The sequence below is a fragment of the Globicephala melas genome, chromosome 17 (genome assembly GCF_963455315.2).
Source record: "Globicephala melas chromosome 17, mGloMel1.2, whole genome shotgun sequence".
NCBI lineage: Eukaryota > Metazoa > Chordata > Mammalia > Artiodactyla > Delphinidae > Globicephala > Globicephala melas.
The window spans coordinates 575919-596171 of record NC_083330.1 but is presented as its reverse complement, the minus strand read 5'-3'; the positions used below and the strand labels follow the sequence as shown (position 1 = coordinate 596171).

General features: G+C 50.2%; 2 protein-coding genes and 1 long non-coding RNA gene across 5 annotated transcripts in view; 2 read left to right on the top strand and 1 right to left on the bottom strand.

The window, feature by feature from the left end:
* LOC115855043 (uncharacterized) overlaps positions 1 to 11145 on the top strand; it is a 31100-nt gene extending 19955 nt beyond the window's left edge. Inside the window, exon 3 of the long non-coding RNA XR_009559659.2 lies at positions 9843 to 11145. This is a non-coding gene — a long non-coding RNA (uncharacterized lncRNA). The remainder of the gene's footprint in view (positions 1 to 9842) is intronic.
* Positions 524 to 12726, bottom strand: MCM4 (minichromosome maintenance complex component 4). Its single transcript, XM_030859793.3, has 17 exons — positions 12487 to 12726; positions 12267 to 12336; positions 12053 to 12142; positions 11767 to 11930; positions 11579 to 11680; positions 10655 to 10750; positions 10477 to 10572; positions 8984 to 9122; positions 7806 to 8026; positions 6202 to 6322; positions 5506 to 5765; positions 4820 to 5185; positions 4236 to 4363; positions 3317 to 3524; positions 2264 to 2492; positions 1744 to 1877; positions 524 to 1124 (listed from the first exon to the last, which is right to left on the bottom strand). The coding sequence occupies exons 2-17, from the start codon at positions 12328 to 12330 to the stop codon at positions 1032 to 1034; spliced, it is 2511 nt and encodes an 836-aa protein (XP_030715653.1). The 5' UTR covers positions 12331 to 12336; positions 12487 to 12726; the 3' UTR covers positions 524 to 1031.
* A 656-nt stretch (positions 12727 to 13382) lies between these two features.
* PRKDC (protein kinase, DNA-activated, catalytic subunit) overlaps positions 13383 to 20253 on the top strand; it is a 159294-nt gene continuing 152423 nt past the window's right edge. For all 3 annotated transcript variants that reach the window (XM_060287680.1, XM_060287682.1, XM_060287681.1), the window contains exons 1-7: positions 13383 to 13536; positions 15327 to 15403; positions 15506 to 15598; positions 15883 to 15957; positions 16707 to 16815; positions 17234 to 17346; positions 17438 to 17537. In XM_060287680.1, the coding sequence (XP_060143663.1) occupies positions 13383 to 13536; positions 15327 to 15403; positions 15506 to 15598; positions 15883 to 15957; positions 16707 to 16815; positions 17234 to 17346; positions 17438 to 17537 (721 nt within the window). The remainder of the gene's footprint in view (positions 13537 to 15326; positions 15404 to 15505; positions 15599 to 15882; positions 15958 to 16706; positions 16816 to 17233; positions 17347 to 17437; positions 17538 to 20253) is intronic.

Here is a 20253-nt window from a genome sequence, read left to right as displayed (position 1 = left end):
CTCGGCCCAATTCTGGAAGCGTGAGCAGCGTCCACACACACACCGGACAGAGTTCTACTCAGAAGATTCAGCGGTTTTCATTTCAGACTCGTCTCTCGCACCCTCTGGTGATGCCCCAGCCTGACTGCTGCTGAGGCACCGTGACCCCCAGGACAGAATGGGGACCGCCGGAGCTGCTCAGATGACCTCTGAATCCCACGCCCACATTAGCATTTTAAGGCTGTTCAAACACTCAGATCTATCACTTTCCATGAATGCTTTGCTAATGAATGTTGATTCTAAAAAAGGCCAAACTCATGGAGACTTGAATGTTCCAGGGATTACTTGTTACCATAGTTACCTCCACCTGGGATTTCAGCCTACGGTGGTTTTATGAGAATGCTAGAATTGAAATAACTTTTGAATAAGATGAAATGTATTATATCTTAGTGAGTCTATGACTTACACAAAATACTTACTGTCATGAATTTCCATGAAAGCAGTGTTTATTAAAGCTTTTTTCTTAATGAAAAATAATGCCTGATAACCAAGTATTACTTATTCTATCATTTATTGAGGAAAAAGTTTTACATATTAGGGTGAAGCAGTAGAAAGCAGTGACACGGAACCCCATCATTTCCAGCCTCATGTAGCCAAGAGAACAAGCCTTGAGGACTCAGTGGGGACAGCGCTGGCGTGCACCTCCCCACAGGAGGGATGTGAACACCCGAGCATCTCCAATGGCCACGACAAAGTCCAGCACAAAACCATGACCCAGACCGCTGTCTCCAGAGAAGATGGCACCCTGCTGTCTGTGCCTACACACAGCTCAAACCTGGTGCTAAACAAACGGCACTTGAAGAAAACAGTCGTACTATATCATGCTCATAAGCTGGCACAGTGCTCTTCACTTAAAATGTTAAAAAGATGAACATACACGCTTCCCTAGAAAACGGAACCCCGGTTAGAAAATTTTTATGCAGCCAAGTAATGGCTTTGAGGCTCTTTCTCCCGCCGGCGGCGGGGCGGTGACCGGCGCTGCTCGTGGGGCTTCAGAGCAGGCGCACCGTCTTCCCAGTTACCGTCAAGAAGTCATCATCCGCCAAGGCACGCAGCGCTTCTTCAAACATATCCTTGGTGATTGCCTTTGGGGAAGAGAAGAGAAAAAGAATTGGACACGTGGAGCTGCCCTCCCCACTTAGAGACACAATGGTTTCCAAGTTAAAGAACCACCGGAGTCTCCTTCCTTCCTGGTGGCTGTACACACGTCTTAACGCTCCGTCTTGGGAGTGGCAAACGTTTCCTGCCAAGGGCCAGGAAGGGAGGGCGTTAGGGCAGCAGGCAAGGCTGGACCCGACCAGCAGAGCTCTTGCCATGAACTCAGCTTTCCTTGTAACAGCAAGAGACTGCAAATGCTCTAAGTGCCCACCAAATGGTTAAGTAACTCACGGGGGAGGCATGAGGTAAATAAAGTGCGTAAGTCGTGAAGTGGATTCTGCGTCACAGATGAAGCTAAGAGTACTAACTGACACGGCTCAAAACCATGCATCCACATCCACACAGAAAACTGAAAGCCCGACAAAATTCTCATCGCAATCATTCCCTGATGGTGGGTGGTGATCTCACTTCTCTTCTTTATCTGTAACTACCTAAACAATTTATTACTTAAACTATAAACGAAGGAAAAAAATTAGAAAAAAACTTTAAAGCAGCATCAAGGGAAAAGAAAACTCTATTAAACAAAATATACACATAAACACTTACTATATCAGACTGTCCCCGAATATCTTCAAAAAGTTGCTGGTATTTCAGGGCTGGCGTTCTGCCCTTGGATAAAATAAGCTTTTTCAAAGCTTCAGCTAACTCTTCTTTCCGTTTACGAGAGGTGGCACTCATTCCTGATTTAAAAGAAATTAGTGAAGACGTTTTTGCTCTAAGGAAGCAAAAGTGTTTCAAACTTCCATTAATATTTCTTTAGTCATAAATCAACTATACTCTTAAAAAAAAAAAAACTGTTTAGTCATGTCAGCAAATAAGGTTAGGGGACAGTCGGAGCAAGTTCTGAATTCTGTTCCCAGTTTCTGAAGAGCTTATTTATAGCTGCTCCTTTCCACTGAGACAGTCCAGGCAATGAGCACAGAAGCGAGCCGTGCTCGCTGGGGAAGAACCACTCCTCCAGGGGCGTGGTGCCCGGAGGGTGGGCAGGACAGGACCAGGTCACGTGCGCCAACATCTACCTCCTCGGCACCCCCGTCACGTGCTCAGAGGGCCCGCGCAGCCCCACCTGTGGTGAGGATGGAGATGTCCACGATGCCCGTCCGCGGGTCGGTCGCCGACTGCTTCAGGGCCTCCCGGTGCAGGCGCTTGGCCTCCTCGACATCGATCGCCTCCACCTTGCTGGAAAACCGCACCTTGGCGTGGGCTTCGGCCAAGCGGGTCAGCGACTCCAGCTGTCGGGGGTACGCAGACACCATCCCTCGGCTGCTGCCCACCTTCCTCATGTCCACGTAAGCCTGGCGAGACAGGGGACACGCCAACTCCTCACACGATGACCTGAGGGTCGCGCCTGGACTCTGGCCAGTCGGGCTCCCGTTAAATAACCCCCTGGGCAGGTAGGTCCTGAGGGAGCGAGAGCGGGTGCAGCCTTGGGCCTCGAGCCTCGTCTGGGGGAGGCGCAGGTGCAGCTTCAGGACGGGACCGGGCAGCAAGGGTGTGCGAAGCCCGGCACCCAGAGGACACGGCGTTGGGAAGGGCAGCTGAGGACTCTGGTCTGTTTGTTTACACCCCTGCGAGGAGCAGGCCAAGGATTAGCGGGGCAACACGCAGGAGGTAAATTGTCTAAACCCATACGTAGATGACGTAACTCCTTCAAGATGACAGAGACGGAAAACCGCGTTATCACTTGTAACTTTCACTTGAGCATCTTCAGGGCTCTGTCAGGATGTAAAGCCCATCAAAGCACCAGGAACCTTCTTAGTGTCACAATGTCTACTGGGTATATGTCATCATGCACTGCTGCCCACTTAAAAGGTACTAAAAAGTGTACTTAAAATACTTAATTTTTTAGAAAGGAGCAAATGCAGCCCAGAGACCAGAATTACAAGGTCACTAAGTAGCATCACCTATATTTCAACTCAGGCACCCTGGTCTTAAATACACTGTGCTTACAAGCATTTAAATATAAACAGAGTGTGCACAATGTGTGGAAATGAATCCCTTCCCCTTTCTACATCTGGAAAAGTCGATTTTGCAACGCAGGAGGGAAGACAGTCATAGAAGTTTCAGAGGCTGTTTTAGAGGCTGAGCAGCCCCCCGCTGCGCTCTGGGCCGCAGGTACCTCGATGAGGGCCTGGCTGGCGTCCTGGCTCAGCCGCGGCAGGACGGCACTGCGCGCGTAGGCGATGTAGTCCCTGAGCACCGCCATGTCCATGACCTCCTCCTGTGCCTGCTCCTCGCTCCGGAAGTACAGGGACACCAGGTGGTGAGCCAGACGCCGGTCATACGCTTCGTCCTGAGGGTCCAGCATGAGGAAGATCAAGTCAAACCTGAGAAAACATCGTGAACAGTTTTCCCAACTGGGACACCCACGTACCTGTGCGTGGACCCCGGGGTCCGCAAGGGAGGCAGGCGTGTCCTGCCCAGGCGGCCTGAGGAGCCCGGGCCTCCGGTTCCCCTACCCCGGCCCCGCAGGCCCCTTCTGCCCGGGAATACCGGGCACTGAAAGCTGAGCCAGAAGCAAGATGCTCCCAAGGGAAACGCTGCTGTAATTCTGAAGACCGGAAGATACGAATGAAAATACATTCAACTCTTTTGGGGAGAAGGAACTATCTGTTAGAACAGTCAAGTAATCAAAGTCTAAACACACCTATCTTTGAGGAAAAAGTATGGACTACGTGACTCCCCTTCCACAAGTTTAATTTTCAGACCCTTATCTACTGTGTAAAACCGCTCTCTGCACTTTGTTGATTCTCTACAGCAGCTTTAAGACCGAGAGCAGCGAGAGGTGGGTTTCTGAAAGGATGAAGGTGAAAGGCCCTAATTGCTCCAAAAAACAAGTACGCATCAAGGTGAGCAGAAAAACACACCGTCCTTGCCTGGAAAACCCGTGACCAAGCAGATGTGCAGGCTCTGCGTTGGCCTGAAGAGTTTACGACATCAGCTGGGCTCTGCCTTGTATTTCCTTCTCAAGCTCACCCTGAACGTTCCACAGATGAGCAAAGTGAGACCATCTATTCTATGAAAACGTGTTTTCGTACCTTGACAACAGTGTGTGGGGCAGCTGGATGTTCTCAATGGTGGTTTTTTTCGGATTCCACTGAGACTCGATAGGGTTTGCGGCTGCCAGGATGGAGGTGCGGGCGTTAAGCTGACAAATAATCCCAGCCTGGTGGAGGGACAGTGTGGTTAGAAACCTCGCCCCGAGGCCAGCAGGAACTGTGAGCCACCTCCGCCCGTGTGCCCTCTGCCAGGGATCCGCCGTCACCATGAGCCACGTCACCCGGCACAGGTGACTTCTGCACAGGCGTCCCCCTGGGGACAGCCCTGAGCGCTGAGTCAAGCCAAGGACCGAGCTGTAGATGAACGTTTGCTGCGACTGTGTCTTTTTCAGTAACCAAACCCCTTGCATTAGGACAAACTCAAGTTCTACGAGTACCACACATGAGAGAGTTAGGACAGCACAAAGGAGGAAAGAGGATCCTGTGGAAAATACTGAGACGGAGCTGGGACCTAACAGGAGAAGTGTTGGCCAGTTTCCCAAGCTGCAGGTTCCACAGATGCTGAGGTTCAAGCCCCCCGACACCCCAACTGTGTCCACGCCGGGACAGAATGGGCGACTGACCTTGGCGATGGAGAGCGTCTGCTGCTCCATGACCTCGTGCAGGACAGAGCGTGTGCTCTCGTTCATCTTGTCGAACTCATCGATGCAGCAGATGCCGTTGTCACTCAGCACCAGGGCGCCGGTCTGCAGCACGAGCTGCCGTGTCTCAGGGTCCTTCATGACGTAGGCGGTGAGGCCCACGGCGCTTGAGCCCTTCCCGGACGTGTACTGGCCCCGGGGGACCAGGTTGTACACGTACTGCAGCAGCTGGGACTTGCTGGTCCCTGGGTCCCCGCAAAGCAGGATGTTGACCTCGGCGCGGAACTTGCCCCTTCCTGTGTGAGTGAAATCCTTTCTTGTCCCGCCAAAGAGCTGAAGCAGGATTCCCTGGACGGGCGGACAGGCAGACACATCTCAGTGCTCAGATGGACAAAGGGCGACAATGAAGAGATCAGAGGACGGGAGCGGCTGCGAGTCAGCTCTGGGGCACGGATGCCATAGGGGCCCGGACCCCACCCACCCCATGGCGGCTTCTGTGCCTGGAAACGACACGAGGATGCCGACCATTCTCAGCACCAACAGCCAAGGCAGGCAGCGGGCCCTGCTCGGCCCAACGGGCCGAGGCTCATCCTTTCCGGGGTGTCCACACTGTCTGACCCGAGAGCTCTCAAGCCCAGCCACAAGTGAGAAGCCCGTCAGTCTGTTACCTTCTTTATATCTTCATGCTCATAAATGCTCGGAGCCAAGGCGGAAGCGAGTCTCTCATAAATGTCTGGTTTTCTGGAAAGCTCCTTAAGCAATTCCACACGCTTCTCTGAAAAAAGTTTCTGCTCTGCTTCTTCGTCGAGGCCGTGCAGACGCTTCGAGTCGGTTTTCCGATAGTGAATGACGTCGATGTGGGTTTTGTAGACAGACTTCACGTTGCTCACTCTGGGATTGACGCGAATGGGGACCGCTCGGTAGATGCCTGAGGGCACAAAGGACACACTCTCACCTGCCCGACCTCGGCCTGGAGCACGGGGGAGGCAGGGCTCCGGGGGGCTCCGAGCAGAGCCAGTGAGGTTGACCCGGGACCACTGCCTCCACACGCCACCCGCTCACCTCTGTGTTCGATGCATCGCAGTTTGAAACAGAAGTTTCATTTCTCTTAAACCGAATGTAAGGAATTACCAATAACTACCTGAAAGAAAGTACCTAAATCCCGTACCAAAAACCTAGAAAGAAAGGAAACCTGAAGAGCTCAAATACTGAAGGTCGCTCACAAGTTATTTCAGACAATAACAGGGAGACAGCCTACTGTCTGGGCAGGGGCCATGTTGGAGGTCAAAGGCAGGCGCTGGGAACAGCAGCCCCAGGCCAGGCATCCCCGACCAGGTCACAGGGCTGACTCTGGAGCCCCTCACCTGTGACGTGCACTCTGTCCCCAGGCTGGACCTTGTCCACGAGGTCATTGTGAGCGGCGAGGACGACCGTGTGCGGCGTCTGCCCCGCGGGCATGTCTTCAGGGGACTCCTGGAGCTTGATCTGAGAGGGTGGGGGGCAGATGCCTCAGGATAGGCCCAGAGCTCTGCCCACCCAGCCACTCCGACAGCAGCACCTCTGCTGCCCCTGGGACCTCGCTGTTTCCACCTCTGGAAACCCAGGGCGTGCATTCTGAGGCGGTTGTTCGTTTAGAGGCTGCCCCGTGTGGGGGCGGGGATGCCAGGGCTGTTTTTCCCCGTATTAAGGCTGTGGCGGGCACGTCTGCATCCGCGTCGGCTTGCGTTTCTAGTTCCTTCTGGACGCTGCCCCCAGTGCGCTTCTGGGTGGAGAAGCACCCCCCGTTCAGGTCACCGTGCCTCCCAAACTCTTGCCTGTCCTCCTGGTGACATCGACTCACCCACAGCACTCCGTCCCGGGTGCTGGGGACTCTGCCCCAGAGCGGAGGGACACACACAGTCCTGGCAGTGCCAGGCGTGGTGGCAGAAGACAGGAGGGAGCAAGGGGCGGGGGTGGAGGCTGCGCTTCCCACCGTCAAGGGCAGGGAAGGCCGTTCTCAAACCAGGTGACCACCGGGCAGAGGGGAGGCTGTCAGGGAGGGGCCACGTGCTCTCAGCGACAGGACAGCAAGTGCAAGGGCCCCGAGGCGGCCTGGAGGAGCCGGAGGACGGCAGCGAGTCTGCCGGCAGAGCCTCGGAGCACCCAGGCCCAGGAACTGGTGCCCACGTGCGGAGAAAGCTTCTCACCTCGATGACCCTTCCATCAGCAAGGAAGTGGACGCTTTTCACACGTGTTAGTGTTCTCCTAGTGACTCCCAATAAGGGAAACTATCTCTTGTCCTATACTTTGAACTCATTCTCTCCACTTAAAGTTAAGATTGCTTAAACACTAAAATCAAAAAATTCTTCACTCCTTATGCATACTTTATACCATTACAATCGCAGTAAATAAATGGTTTTCTGCCTTTCTCTGGCATTTTAATCTGCATCTTAAAATTTTTCATGAATAAAGAGCTACAAGGTCGAACTCTCTAGGCAATAGTTTGTGAGAAAAACTTTGGCAAAACTTCTCAGCCCATTCTTTACCCGTGGTAGAACTGCCAAGTGTCAGAATTTAATCAAACGGCGTTTACTGTTCTTAATGTATACACTCTTACATTCTACAATCTTAAGTATTTCCCGTAGAAGCATCTCGTGTTAAATTTGACTTAATAAATCACGAATGACACTGGACTTAAGATATTCAGTTGGAGAATGCACTCCTCCCCTATGACAAGCGTGGAACACAGCGCACGGGTGCCCATGGGCGGTACAGCAGTGCTGCTGGCCCAAGGCTGGGGCCTCAGGCACACCGAGTGCCCAGCTTCGCCCTCTAACACACCTGCTCTCCGAGGAGGAATGAAGCTGCTCAACCCACCAGGAAGCATGGTTTCAGGGCTGCATGAGTGGACAAGTTACACCTGGCTTTTGAGGACCTGGCTGGGGCAGAATGAGGATGGGGCACGTGGAGGGGGGCAGGGGCCACGCACCATTTGCTTGTCGGAGAAGACGGAGCGGTTGTGGATGAGCGCCATGCTGTGGCTGGTGTGGCAGCGCTCGCACACGCAGGGCTCGGCGATGCGACCGCGGTCTATCTCCACCCGGGCCGTTTGGGCGCACACCTGGCACTGGAAGAAGGCCTCCTGCATCTCTGGAATCAGCTGGGACGTCCTGATCACCATGCCGCTGATGGCGATGAGCTGGTCGATGTCTGCAAGGCAGGGAGAGGGCAGCTCGTCCCGGCTGGGCGTGGGCCTCCCCAAGCTGGAGGCCAGCTGGGGCGGGTCTGGCTCTGCTGTCCAGCCTGGGAGAACCTCACTGGAGGAATGGAGGTGCTGGGATGGCGGGGGTCACAGGGAGACGCTACGGCCAGAGCACGAACATCTCGCTGGGTACCCTCAGCTCTGGCCTGGGATGTCCCTCCTGTGACCAGTGTGCTCCCTCTCAACCCCTTAAGTCTACTGACCCTTGCCGAGCTAGGCCGACCCGAGGCTGCCTGGGGACGACCGGACCTGTGAAGTGGCTGTCACAGCCCACGCACTCGTGATAATCTTCTCCATAGTCACGCCCACTATACGTGGAGGGTTCAGAGACTTACCTGTCCCAGTAGTAACCAGGGCCCCTGACATAGCATTTCCCCCAATAAATAACATAATAGGATGTTTCAAGTCTGCTTTCCAAATCTTTCACCACAAAGTCCTCCCACTGGGGCCCAGCATGCTCCGTCTCTCCCTGGGCTGAGACACTCCTGCTCTGTTCTTCTGCCTCTTCTCTTCCTTTCCAGACTAGATTTCCTCCTTATGCTTCAGGGCACGGATCACATTTTATACTTGTCTTCTACTTTGATTCTGAGGGACTGCCTTCTTAGTAAAATAACTGTAAAACTATCATAACTGGATCAGTTCATCTTAAGATAGAAAAGTATCAAGAGTTACAGCATCTTTTATATAATTTCAGTTTAGTTAAAAAGGTATGGTGGGTTCAGAAGCATATGGGGTAACTGAGCCTGCAACTGGCTCCTGTCAACCCACAGTCCGCCACCGTTGCTGTCACCAACTTCTTTAAAGTTCCTTGATGAAGTGACTTTCACGGAATGTGCTCTCTTGCTATTACAAACGTTATCTTCTATATGTCAACTATATCTCATTAAATTGGAAAAAAATATTACCTTCTGGATTCAGGTTCCTCATATTCTTAGTCTTCAATGCGTTGAACGGTCTTACTTGAATCTGATGTTCTAAGATTGAGTCAGGATAGCGGTCAAAGAAGATCTCATTGACAGCCATGTCGAAAGTTGGGATAACTTCCTTTAAAAACAAGTATAACGGTGCCAAGCTGTGTTTGTATTTTTATCTTAGGGTTAAATCTAATAAAGCAATTCATGTTAGCAAGGCATAAAAACAAAAAGAATATGGCATAATCCAAAAGCATTACCCTATAAAATCACACATGCTATTTGTAAACCCTTGGGCACACTGAAATCTCTCACCTCTGCATCTTCTCACTAGAGTTAAATGAGATGAGACATGGACTTCCCTGGTGGCGCAGTGCTTAAGAATGCCCCTGCCAATGCAGGGCACACGGGTTCGAGCCCTGGTCCAGGAAGACCCCATGTGCCGCGGAGCAACTAAGCCCGTGCACCACAACTACTGAGCCTGCGCTCTAGAGCCCACGAGCCACAACTACTGAAGCCCGCGCCCCTAGAGCCCGTGCTCCACAGCAAGAGGAGCCACCGCAGTGAGAAGCCTGCGTACCGCAACCAAGAGTAGCTCCCGCTCTCCTCAACTAGAGAAAGCCCGCACGTAGCAATGAAGACCCAATGCAGCCAACAATAAATAAATTAATTTAAAAAAATGAGATAAGACATATAATCGTGCCTTCAGGATGTGCTGGTATGACTGTAGGCTTTTAATTGGCAACAGAAGCTCATACTTTCAGGTCTTACTTTTCTTCCATAACAGAATGATATCAAAATGGGTTAAATCATAATTATTCCAACTTGTTAACACCTGTTCCCCATTTTGCAGATAAGGAAACAGCCTCTGGGAAGCTGAGGAACTGGACCAAGGTTACACAACTATTAAGCAGCAAAATCAAGATTTAAAACCAAGTCTGCCTGCCTCCAAAGCCTAAAGCTAGAATCAACGTAGCTGATGCTTTGTTGATAAAGCCTGAGCTTAAGCCCAGAGAAGACTGCAGTATGGTTAACCCAACTTGTTAGAGAAGGCAGGTGTGTGTGTTTTTAATGTTTTAAGTCATCAAACCCAACAAGCTGTCAATTGTGAGTCACCACTGTTTTATGTACTAAAAAACGCTGCCAACCAAACGATGACATGCCGTCAACAGTAACACACACCCCGATTTCTAATGTTAACGTGTGGAAAAGTGTTCATCTTAAAGAAGACAGAACATGGTTTTAAGAGGTTTGGGGGGACTTCCCTGGCGGTCCAGTGGTCAGGGCTCCTCGCTTCCACTGCAGAGGGCATGGGTTCGATCCTTGGTTGGGGAACTAAGATCCCACATGCCATGCGGCAACCCCCGCCTCCCAAAAGGTGCTTTGGAGGCATATTCTCTGTTACTAAGGAAACCCTACTGTCCAGAAACCCTGCAGATCTTCTAGATGTTTACTGCAGACCCCCAAGTTCAACGGCAAATTGTTACCTGTGGGTAGCAGATGAGCTGTCTGTATAGATTTGTGTCGAATGATCTTATATGTTCACAGTTTACGTTTAAAAACGGCTCTCCAATAACGTTAATCTACAGGGCAGAACAAACAAATTATATCCTGCTAACCATTTCAACCCCTAGTTTGAATATTCAGGTTAGTGTATTTCATTACCTCCCCAAGTCGCTGCATGTACAGAGGCTCAGTCACGTCTATGCCAATGCTTTCTTCTTCTCTAGCCAGAGGATCGATGAAACGCTGAAGAAATCTCTTAGCGTGGGGAGAGAAACAGTAAGCTTAATGCAGTTAGGAACCAGCAACTACTCAAAATAAAAGTTATGAATGCTGGGGGCCACTCATCTTTTCAAGTTAGCTAAGACCTGGAAACAGCCCAAGTGCCCATTTATAGACAATTAGCTTAAGAACGTGTGATATATACAGATTTGTATATGTATACACATAATGGAATATTACTCAGCCATAAAAGAGAATGAAATTTGCCATCTGCAGTAACATGGGTGCACCTAGACAATACTATACTTAGTGACATAGGTCAGATGAAGGCAAATACTATATATCATTTTCACGTGGAATCTAAAAAGTAACACAAATGAATCCATATACAATACAGACTCACAGACACAGGAAACAAACTTATGGTTACCAAAGAGCAGGGGGAGGGGGGGGAGGGGGAGGGATCAATTAGAAGTATGGGATTAACAGACACAAACTACCAGCTGTAAAGTAGAAAAGCAACAGGAATTTACTGTACAGCCCGAAGAATTACATTCAAAATCTTATAATAACCTATAATGGGACATAATCAGAAAGAAAAGTATAACCGAATCACTTTGCTGTACACACGAAACTACCGCATTATTATAAGTCAACTATACTTCAAAAAAAGGAAACTAGGAACTAGGAACGGTGTCAGAATTTGGAGACAAACGTAGGTGTTTCTCTTTTTCCTAAAAACTGAAAAAGACACCACCAATTCTGAGCCACGTGAAGATCTGCTCCTAAATACCGGGGTCACGTGGATGGAGGTGACAAGTACTTTCCCCCTCATCTCTGGCGCCCCGAGGAATGGAACCTCACCTGAAAGTTTTCTTTGCACGTTGCCACATTTACATCTGTTCCCCAAATCACGAGTTTTTGGCCCAAAGACTGCTCGCTCGCCACTATATCCTCTGCGGCCGGCTGCACAGGAAAGGCGACGGGAGCAGGTTTGCGGGGGACGACCCACCTCGCGCGGCCCACCGCGCCCCGAGCGGCCCCGCACTCACCCCGTCCGAGTGCAGGTCCACCTGCAGCCCTTTCCGCGCCGAGCCCAGGTCGGGCCTCTGCCGCACAGGCGTGCCGCGCACGCCGCTTCTCGGGGTGCCCTCCACCCGTGAGCTGGGGGTGCCGTAGGTCAGCGGCGAGCTCACGTCCAAGTCCAAGGGGGCGGCTGGGGACCGCGTCCACGGGGGTGAGCACGGCGAGGACCCCTGCGGGACGTCCGCTCCCCCCGCCCGGCCCCCCCCACCCCCCCGGCCCTGCGGGCCCCCCATGCCCGAGCGGGCAGCGCACCTGCGGGCGGCGCGCGGGGTGGGCTGCGGGGCTCTGCGCCGGGCGACGCGGGCAGCGGCCGAGGCTCTCCCGACGACAGCGGGTCCTGACCTGTGGGGGAACGGGCACGGCGGCGTCGGCGCGGGCGGCACTGGGGCCGAACGGGGCTGACACGGCACCGCCCGCCCTGCCTCCCCGAGGACCCCGCGGGGCACGGCCGTACGCGGACACTCACGTGGCTGAGCGGGGGCGGCCCGCCGGGAGCCGCGGCGGCTCGGAGTGGACGCCGGGGACGACATGGCGGGCTGCGCGACAGAGACGCGGGCTCGCGGGGGCGCTCCCTGAAGACCCCCGCCCGTCTCCCCTCGCTCCGGCCCCCCGCCCCTCGGCCCTCCCCCCAGCACCGCCGACCCCGGCAGACCCCCGCCTCCCGAGCCGGCCGGACCCAGCCCCACCTAAGGGTCGCGCTCCCGCTCCGCTTCAGCAGGGGCCAGGTTTCCCGCCGGCGGCACCGTTGTTTCCGCCCCCAGCGGCGGCCCACCAATCGCAGCAGCGCCCTCGCGCAGCCCCGCTTCCGGGAGGCACCACTGTGCAGCGGCAGGGGGGACCTGACGGCCGCCCCGCGCCTCGCGGGACACCGACGCACAACTCGCTCGGGGCTCCCCCGCTCCGGTGGTCTTGTCCAAAGCCGGAATGCGATTTCGCGGGAAATCTGCGGAGGCCGCCGGACAGCGTTCGGGGGCTGGCCTCTACAGCTCTACAGGGCGTGCCTAAGGAGGAGCCGCTCCTGTGTTCCTTGGGAATCCAAACGACACCCCCCCCGCCCCCGGCCCTCCTTATCAAGTGCTAGCTGTGGCTCCCGACCCGAGCCGTAGCCTGTTTCTTTCTGCCTCGGGCACTCAGTCAACTCCAATTCGCCACCTGTCCTCCGCATCTATTTCCGGAGGTCGAGCGGTTGGATTCCTGATTCTCCCCGAGTTTTGACGTATTGTGCTCAGTGTACTGTGGGCCACACATTCATAAGCCTGCCTCTATCTTAATGCACGTCTAAGCCGTTGATCCTGCAGGGAGGGCTCCCTCCGCGATGGTCTTCGACAAGGTTCCAGCGCTCGCGCCCGCGCTCGCCCCCGGGGCACTTCTGCGCCCGGGCCGGATGTGCTCACTCGCCGAGGACCCCGCTCCCTTCAGCCCGCTAAGGCCCCGCCCCTCGCAGGACCCCGCCCCCTGCCTCAGGGGCACTTCCGGGCCCGGACAGCTGTGCTCACGCACCGGAAGTTCCGCCCCCGCCCCGTTCCACTAGGCACTTAAGGCCCGGGTGTCGTGTGCGCACGCGTGGGTGTTGCTGGGCGTCATGGCGGACGCCGGGTCTGGCGTGAGGGGTACTCTGCTTCAGTTACAGGAGTCCTTGTCCGCGGCCGACCGCTGCGGAGCGGCGATGGCCAGTTGTCAGCTGCTGCGGGGCCTGGGGCAGGAGTGCGTGCTGAGCTCCGGCCCTGCGCTGCTGGGTGGGTACGGCTCCGGGCTTCCGACAGCCCGTAGCCCGGCAGCCCTTGCGGGTCCGGCGTGGGCGCCTCGGGCGGTGCTTGAACGGGCTGGTCGGAATTCGTGATGTGTGTAAAAGTGGTTTGTCAGCTTCTTCTTTTCTTAACGGCGGAGGAAAGGTATTTTAAAACCAAAGGTGGTGAAAATGACCCGAATTTGGTATCATTGCTATCCGCGGTGGGGAGGGACAACGAGAGGAGAGTATTTTCTTCCACCTCAGTGTCGCCTAAACCCACCAGCACCTTTTCCAAACCCCTGTGTTTGCTGAGAAGCAAGCCATGCTGTTCTTTTAATTCTTTAGCAATACCTAGATGAGAACTTTCACTTTTGCAGCAAAAGTGCCTCATTTCAGCATTTTTAAATGTGTCATCGCGTGAAAACATCTGTGATATTCCCTTTTTTTTAAAAAAGAGAAAGTGAATCTTATTTTTTTATTTCGTTTATTTTTGGCTGCGTTGGGTCTTCGTTGCTGCGCGCGGGCTTTCTGTAGTTGCAGCGAGCGGGGGCTGCTCTTCGTTGCTGTGCACGGGCTTCTCACTGCGGTGGCTTCTCTTGTTGTGGAGCGCGGGCTCTAGAGCGCAGGCTCAGTAGTTGTGGCGCACAGGCCGGCCCAGGGCTCGAACCCGCGTCGGCAGGCGGATGCTTGACCACTGCGCCACCAGGGAAGTCCCAGTGTTATTCCCTTTTAAAGCCGCAAGTAAGCAGACTCTTCATGTTGTGTCCGCTTAATTAGAAGGTAGATGAGATTTTCTTCCTAAGAAAGTCATTGTTGAATAAGGTGGAGAAATACAGTAAGCAAAGTCTTGAAGAAGATGCTGTGCAGTGCTTATATGTTGTCAGGGGTGTAGTAATGGGGAAATTAATGACCGAACAGCAGCATCATCGTGTAAATGCTTTCTAGTCTGAGTTCTAGGAGTTCACTTTTGTTCCTTTAGTAACGTCTCGTAAAGCAGTCCCAGGTTCACTCTGCATATTCAGGCTGTGTCCTTTCACTTGAGAGATTATAGGGGAGTGTACTAGTTTTCTGTTGGTGCTAAAACGTGCCACTGGCTTGGTGTTTACAACAGCGCAGATTTGTCAGTCTTATAGTTGTGTGGTTGGAAGCCCAGCACGGGTCTCATCAAGCTGAAACCAAGGCAGCAGGTAGGGCCACTTTCCTTTTTCTGAAGGCTCTGAGGGAGAATTCTTTCTCTTTTTCATTCAGGTTGTTAGCAGACTTCAGTTCCTTGCAGTTGCGGCACTGAGGTCCCTTTTTCCTTGCTGGCGTTCCTTGCTTCTAGAAGACCCCTGCATTTCTTGGATTACGCTGACCCCCTCCCCCTTCCTCCAGCAGCAGAGAGGGTCAAGTGACATGCTTGGAATCTGTCCTGCTTTCCTGTACTCCCTCTCCTTACTCCCTCTCCCACTTGTGAGGGCCCTTGTGATTGCATTGGGCCCACCTGATGGCCCAGGGTGCTCACCAGTTTAGGGTCAGCTGATTAGCAACCTGATTTTCATTCGCCATGTAAAGGTAGCATATTCACAGGTGTGACACTAGGAATTAGGGTTCTGCCATCTTTGGGGCCATTATTCTGCCTACCTCATTGCTGTGGAACATCTAGAATTTCCCATTTTCCTTGTCAAAATACGGCAGCCTTAGGCTAGTGTTTTATCACTTAAGAGGCTGAATTGAGAAACAAGCAACACCTTTAGGGTGGGTTTATGGAGTACCTTGGCAGCTCTCTTATTTGTTTTGTTTGTTTGTTTTTTCCAGCATTACACACGTCCTTAGTTTTTTCCAAAGATTTTGGTTTGCTTGTATTTGTTCGGAAATCACTTAGCGTTGATGAAGTAAGTTGAAGATTTTCACTTTACTCTTCTAGTATATTCCTTCATGTTGAGGTGACTTTTTTTCTTAGCCGTGTTTCTGTAATGTTTATTTTTTTATTATAGTTTCGTGATTGTAGAGAAGAAGCCCTAAAGTTTTTATGTGTTTTCTTAGAGAAAATTGGCCAGAAGGTCACACATTATTCTCTCGATGTTAAGGTAAGGGGGAAGAAACATACCTCGTTATATACCAACGTCCCTCTTCACTTACGATGTTAAGTTAAACTTCATTTTATTTCTGCCTTGTTGGGGAGTTTATTTTTGCTTGATTGTGTTAGAAATTAAGTGGCTATTTTTTAAAACATTTAATGAGCTAAGGCCCTTGTGGAAAGTATTAAATTGTAATATATCGCTCCTCCCAGGCGTAGTTTTAGCTGTTAAGTCTTAGTTATAAGAACTAAGGTCTTATTGATGATTTTGTTATGTCTCCTTTTAAAACCTAGAATACTTGTACCAGTGTTTATACAAAAGATAAAGCTGCTAAGTGTAAAATTCCAGCCCTAGAACTTCTTATTAAGGTAATTAAAACATTTCTAAGCGCATGTGTTTTCTATTAAATATATATATCTTGAGCCGAAAATTGGAGTTTTGGGTCATGTTTTGGGTGAGAGATGTTGTAGAATCACATTGATGTGTGGAGAAGATGCATGTTTCCCAGCCATCACCCAGTAACAACCTTGGTATTTTGCCCTCACACCCTTCTGGGTAGCAAAGGGAGAAGTTCGGTTGTGAGGGGTGTGAAGGGAAGGTAGCGCGGAGTGTAAGGAATTGACTGCCCCTCCATTACTCTTACCCTTACTGTGAAAACCTAACCGCTGCTAAGAATTGCGAAAGTTCATCTCATTGTGTTTTTGAATGTTTTCCTAAAACCTTACACTGGGATGGGTCTGTGTGTTCTGTGTAAGTGGTCATTGGGCTCACTCTCATCTAGGTATCTGTTTAGATGTGTCTCTCTTTTAGAATTTCTTTGGGTCTTGTTGGTCCTTGTCTTAATATGTCTCTGAGAACATGTGTCTAGTCATAGTATACCTTTCTTGGGAAGGTGAAATTAAGTCTACCTCCCCTTCCCCTTTGTAGCCCCTGTGTTTTCACCACCCACCTCAACCCGTCCTCCCAAATAACGTGGCTGGATAAGAGCCCTGAGAGGCGGAGAGTGAGTGCCCTAGAGACACGTGGGTGTGGAGGTCCGCTGTGTGTGAGCAGGTGCGGTAGATGGAAGCCTTTTTGCTGCTGCCGCTGTACACTCGGCTACCTTGTGTTCTTTCAGTTACTTCAGACTTTGAGAAGTTCGAGCCTCATGGATGAATTTAGAGTTGGAGAGTTATTTAGCAAGTTCTATGGAGAACTTGCATTGAAAACAAAAATACCAGATACAGGTGAGCTGTGTTTAAATGTTATTTAAGAAAATATTTTAACAAATTAAACAGTTATTAGCATAAAACGTAGGTTTTCTCTGCCGTGGTATTTATGTGCTTTACAGATGAATTCTTTTTACTGAAAACAAACCAAAATGGAGACAAGAAACAATGTGTGAAGTCTTATAAAAATTGTAATCTTTACAAAAGATTTCTTTTAATGGAAAACTCACAACGCGTGTCAAATGTAATTTAGTTTATAATAATAAATTTGCATAAAACATATCACGGAAGATTCAGTACATAAAACTAGATATTTTGTGTGGCTTATCGTGAAATTATTTTGAACTGAACATCCTTTCATTTTCTTATTTGTGCATTTTTGTTTAATTTATTTAAGTGATTTTAGGCCTAAATTTGTCTAAAATTTATCTTTCAGTTTTAGAAAAGATATATGAACTCCTGGGAGTATTAGGCGAAGTTCATCCTAGTGAGATGGTAAATAATTCAGATAAACTCTTCCGGGCTTTTCTGGGTGAACTTAAGACCCAGGTATGATAAACTTTATGATCTTCTTTTCTGCTTACATATATCTGGTGAATTTTTCTCTTTTAATGATATCGTGTTAAAACTCTCCTTTCAGATGACATCAACAGTGAGAGAGCCCAAACTTCCGGTTCTGGCAGGGTGTCTGAAGGGACTGGCTTCGCTTCTGTGTAACTTCACTAAATCCATGGAAGAAGGTATCGCTTGATGGTGCTTGAGTTTCTTTATTCAGAAGCTACTGGTCTAAAATGAATTACTGTGTATGTTTTTGAACGTTTATACCAGGTGTGGATTCGCATGCGGCTGGGAGAGACAGTAGAGAGATTCCATGTGTCCTTCACCCGGCGTCTCCTGATGACGTCTGTCATAGCTGTAGCACGATAGCACAGCCTGATAAAATCTGTGGGCCTTGCTCAGATTCCACATGCTTCGTGTGCACACATTTGTGTGTTGGGTTTAGTTTTGTGCAGTTTTAGCAGGTGTGGACTAGTGTATGCACCATGGCAGCCAGGATACTGAGCAGCCCGTCGCCAGGAGGATCCTTCATGCTCCCCTTTTATGGCCACAGCCACCTCCCCCTGCTCCCCTCTCCCCTCCCCCTGCTCCCTCCTCCCCTCCCCCCTCCTTCCTCCCCTCTCAGTGAACACTTGGGTTGCTTCTACTTTTTGACTTGTGAATAATGCTGCCGGAAAATGGGTGTGCAAATACCTAAAGTCCCTGCTTTCATTTTGGGGGTATATCCCCAGAAGTGGGCTTGCTGGACCATGTGGTAGTTCTATATTTAATTTTTCGAGTAATCGCCTTAGTGTTTTCCACAGGGGCTGCACTAATTTACGTTCCCACCAGCAATGCACAGTTTCTCTGCATCCTCACCAGTACTTGTTGTTTTCTGTTGTTTGAACATAGCCATCGTAGTGGGTGTGCGGTGGTATCTCACTGCATCTCCCTGATGGCCGATGGTGTTGAGTTTTTTCACAAGTGCCCGTTGCACTCCCTCTCTCTTCTTGGGAGAGATGTCTGTTCAAGTTCTTTGCCCGTTTAAAGAGTCAGATCATTTGACTTTTTGTTACTGAGTTGTAGGGGTTATTTGTATATTCTGCGTATCAGTTCCTTATCAGATACATGATTTGCAAATATTTTCTCCTGTTCCATGGATTGCCTTTTCACTCTGTTGATTGTGCCATTTGATGTGCAAAAGTTGTTTATTTTGATGAAGTCCAGTTCATCTGTTTTTTCTTCGGTTGCCTGTGATTTTGGTGGCATCTCCAGGAGATCGTTGCCAGGTCACTGAATCGTTGTGTGCCTGTGTAGAAAATAGTTTGTGTGGGTCAATCCTTGGTTCTCTTTTCTGTTGGTCTGTGTGTCTGTTCCCCTGCCAACAGCACACTGTCTTTTTGATATAACTATATAGTGAGCATTAAATGTCGGGTGCCATTAAGTCCTCGCATTTTATTCTTCCTTTTAAAAATCATTTTGGTGTTATAAAGTCTGTGCTTTTCCACGTCAGTCTTAAAATGAGTTGGTCTGTGTCTGAAAAGCCTTGCTTGGATTTTGATGGTCGTTGTGCTAAACCGGTAGATCACTTAGGGGAGAGTTGATATCTTTACCACGTTGGATCTTCCAGTCCCAGAGCACAGTGCACCTCTTCGCTTGTTTAGCGCAGATTTCCTTCATTAGCATTGATTTGATTTCCTTCATTAGCATTTTGTAATTCTTATGCGGGACATCCTTACCCATTGATTTTAAACTGTGTTTAATACAATTTTCTACGTAGCCGTCAGTAGTGTTCTATAGTATCTCAAAATTAAAAGTTTAGAGGATAATCTAGCTATGACAGCATTGTAAGCTTTAGGAAATTCAGTTCTTTTTATAAGACAAATAAAACCCCATAAATTCTTCACAAGAAAAAAATCTGTTTGCCCTTCCTTACCGTGTTTTGTTCAGATAATTGCCAAATTTTTCTACCTCCAGCATGTGTTTGCTTTTATTAAATTGAAACTTAAGAAATTGCCAGTATCCAGTGATTTTGGCCTGTGAAAACAGCAGTTCCAGATGTTTCCACCTAGCGTTCCTGTTCACCCCGTCTCTGTTGCCTCTGACCCGGTACACTGGCGCAGCTCCACCTGCTTTCCCTTCCTCGGTCTCCTCTCTCTTTGATCCATGTCTGTGGCCAGCTTCCCACCCTGTCAGGTTCCTGCTCAAAGATCTGTTTTCTGAAGGCTTTATGCTCCCCCTGTGTGGGTAACTTCTTGGGCTTCTGTAGTCCTCTCTGTGACAGCACTTTCTGTGACGTATTTTTATTTATTTATTTTATTTTATTTTATTTTATTTTATTTTATTTATTTATTTTTCTCGGTACGCGGGCCTCTCACCGTTGTGGCCTCTCCTGCTGTGGAGCACAGGCTCCGGACGTGCAGGCCCAGCGGCCATGGCGCACGGGCCCAGCCGCTCCGCGGCATGTGGGATCCTCCTGGACCAGGGCACAAACCCGTGTTCCCTGCATCGGCAGGCGGACTCTCAACCACTGCGCCACCAGGGAAGCCCCTGTGGCGTATTTTTAATCTACCAGGTTGTATGTTTATTTTGTCACTTGACCGTGGTGGCAGGTAATGTTGCTTATTTCTTTTTGTCCTTGCTTCCTATATTAATTGACGTTTGGCGAACAAGAAAAATAATAGCACTTACTGCTTGTTTACTGTGTGCTAAAGATTATTCTATTCATACTGCAAGGAAAATTCCTGAAATAACTCACTAAGGTAGGTGATAATATCTTTCTTTCATAGATCAGAAAACTAGAACTAAGAAACTTCTCCAAAGTCACTCAAGTAGCAAGGTGGGCAGAATAATGGCTTCCAAAGACGTCCTCATTCTAATCGCAGCACCTGTGACTTAGGTTATATCACAAAGGGGAGT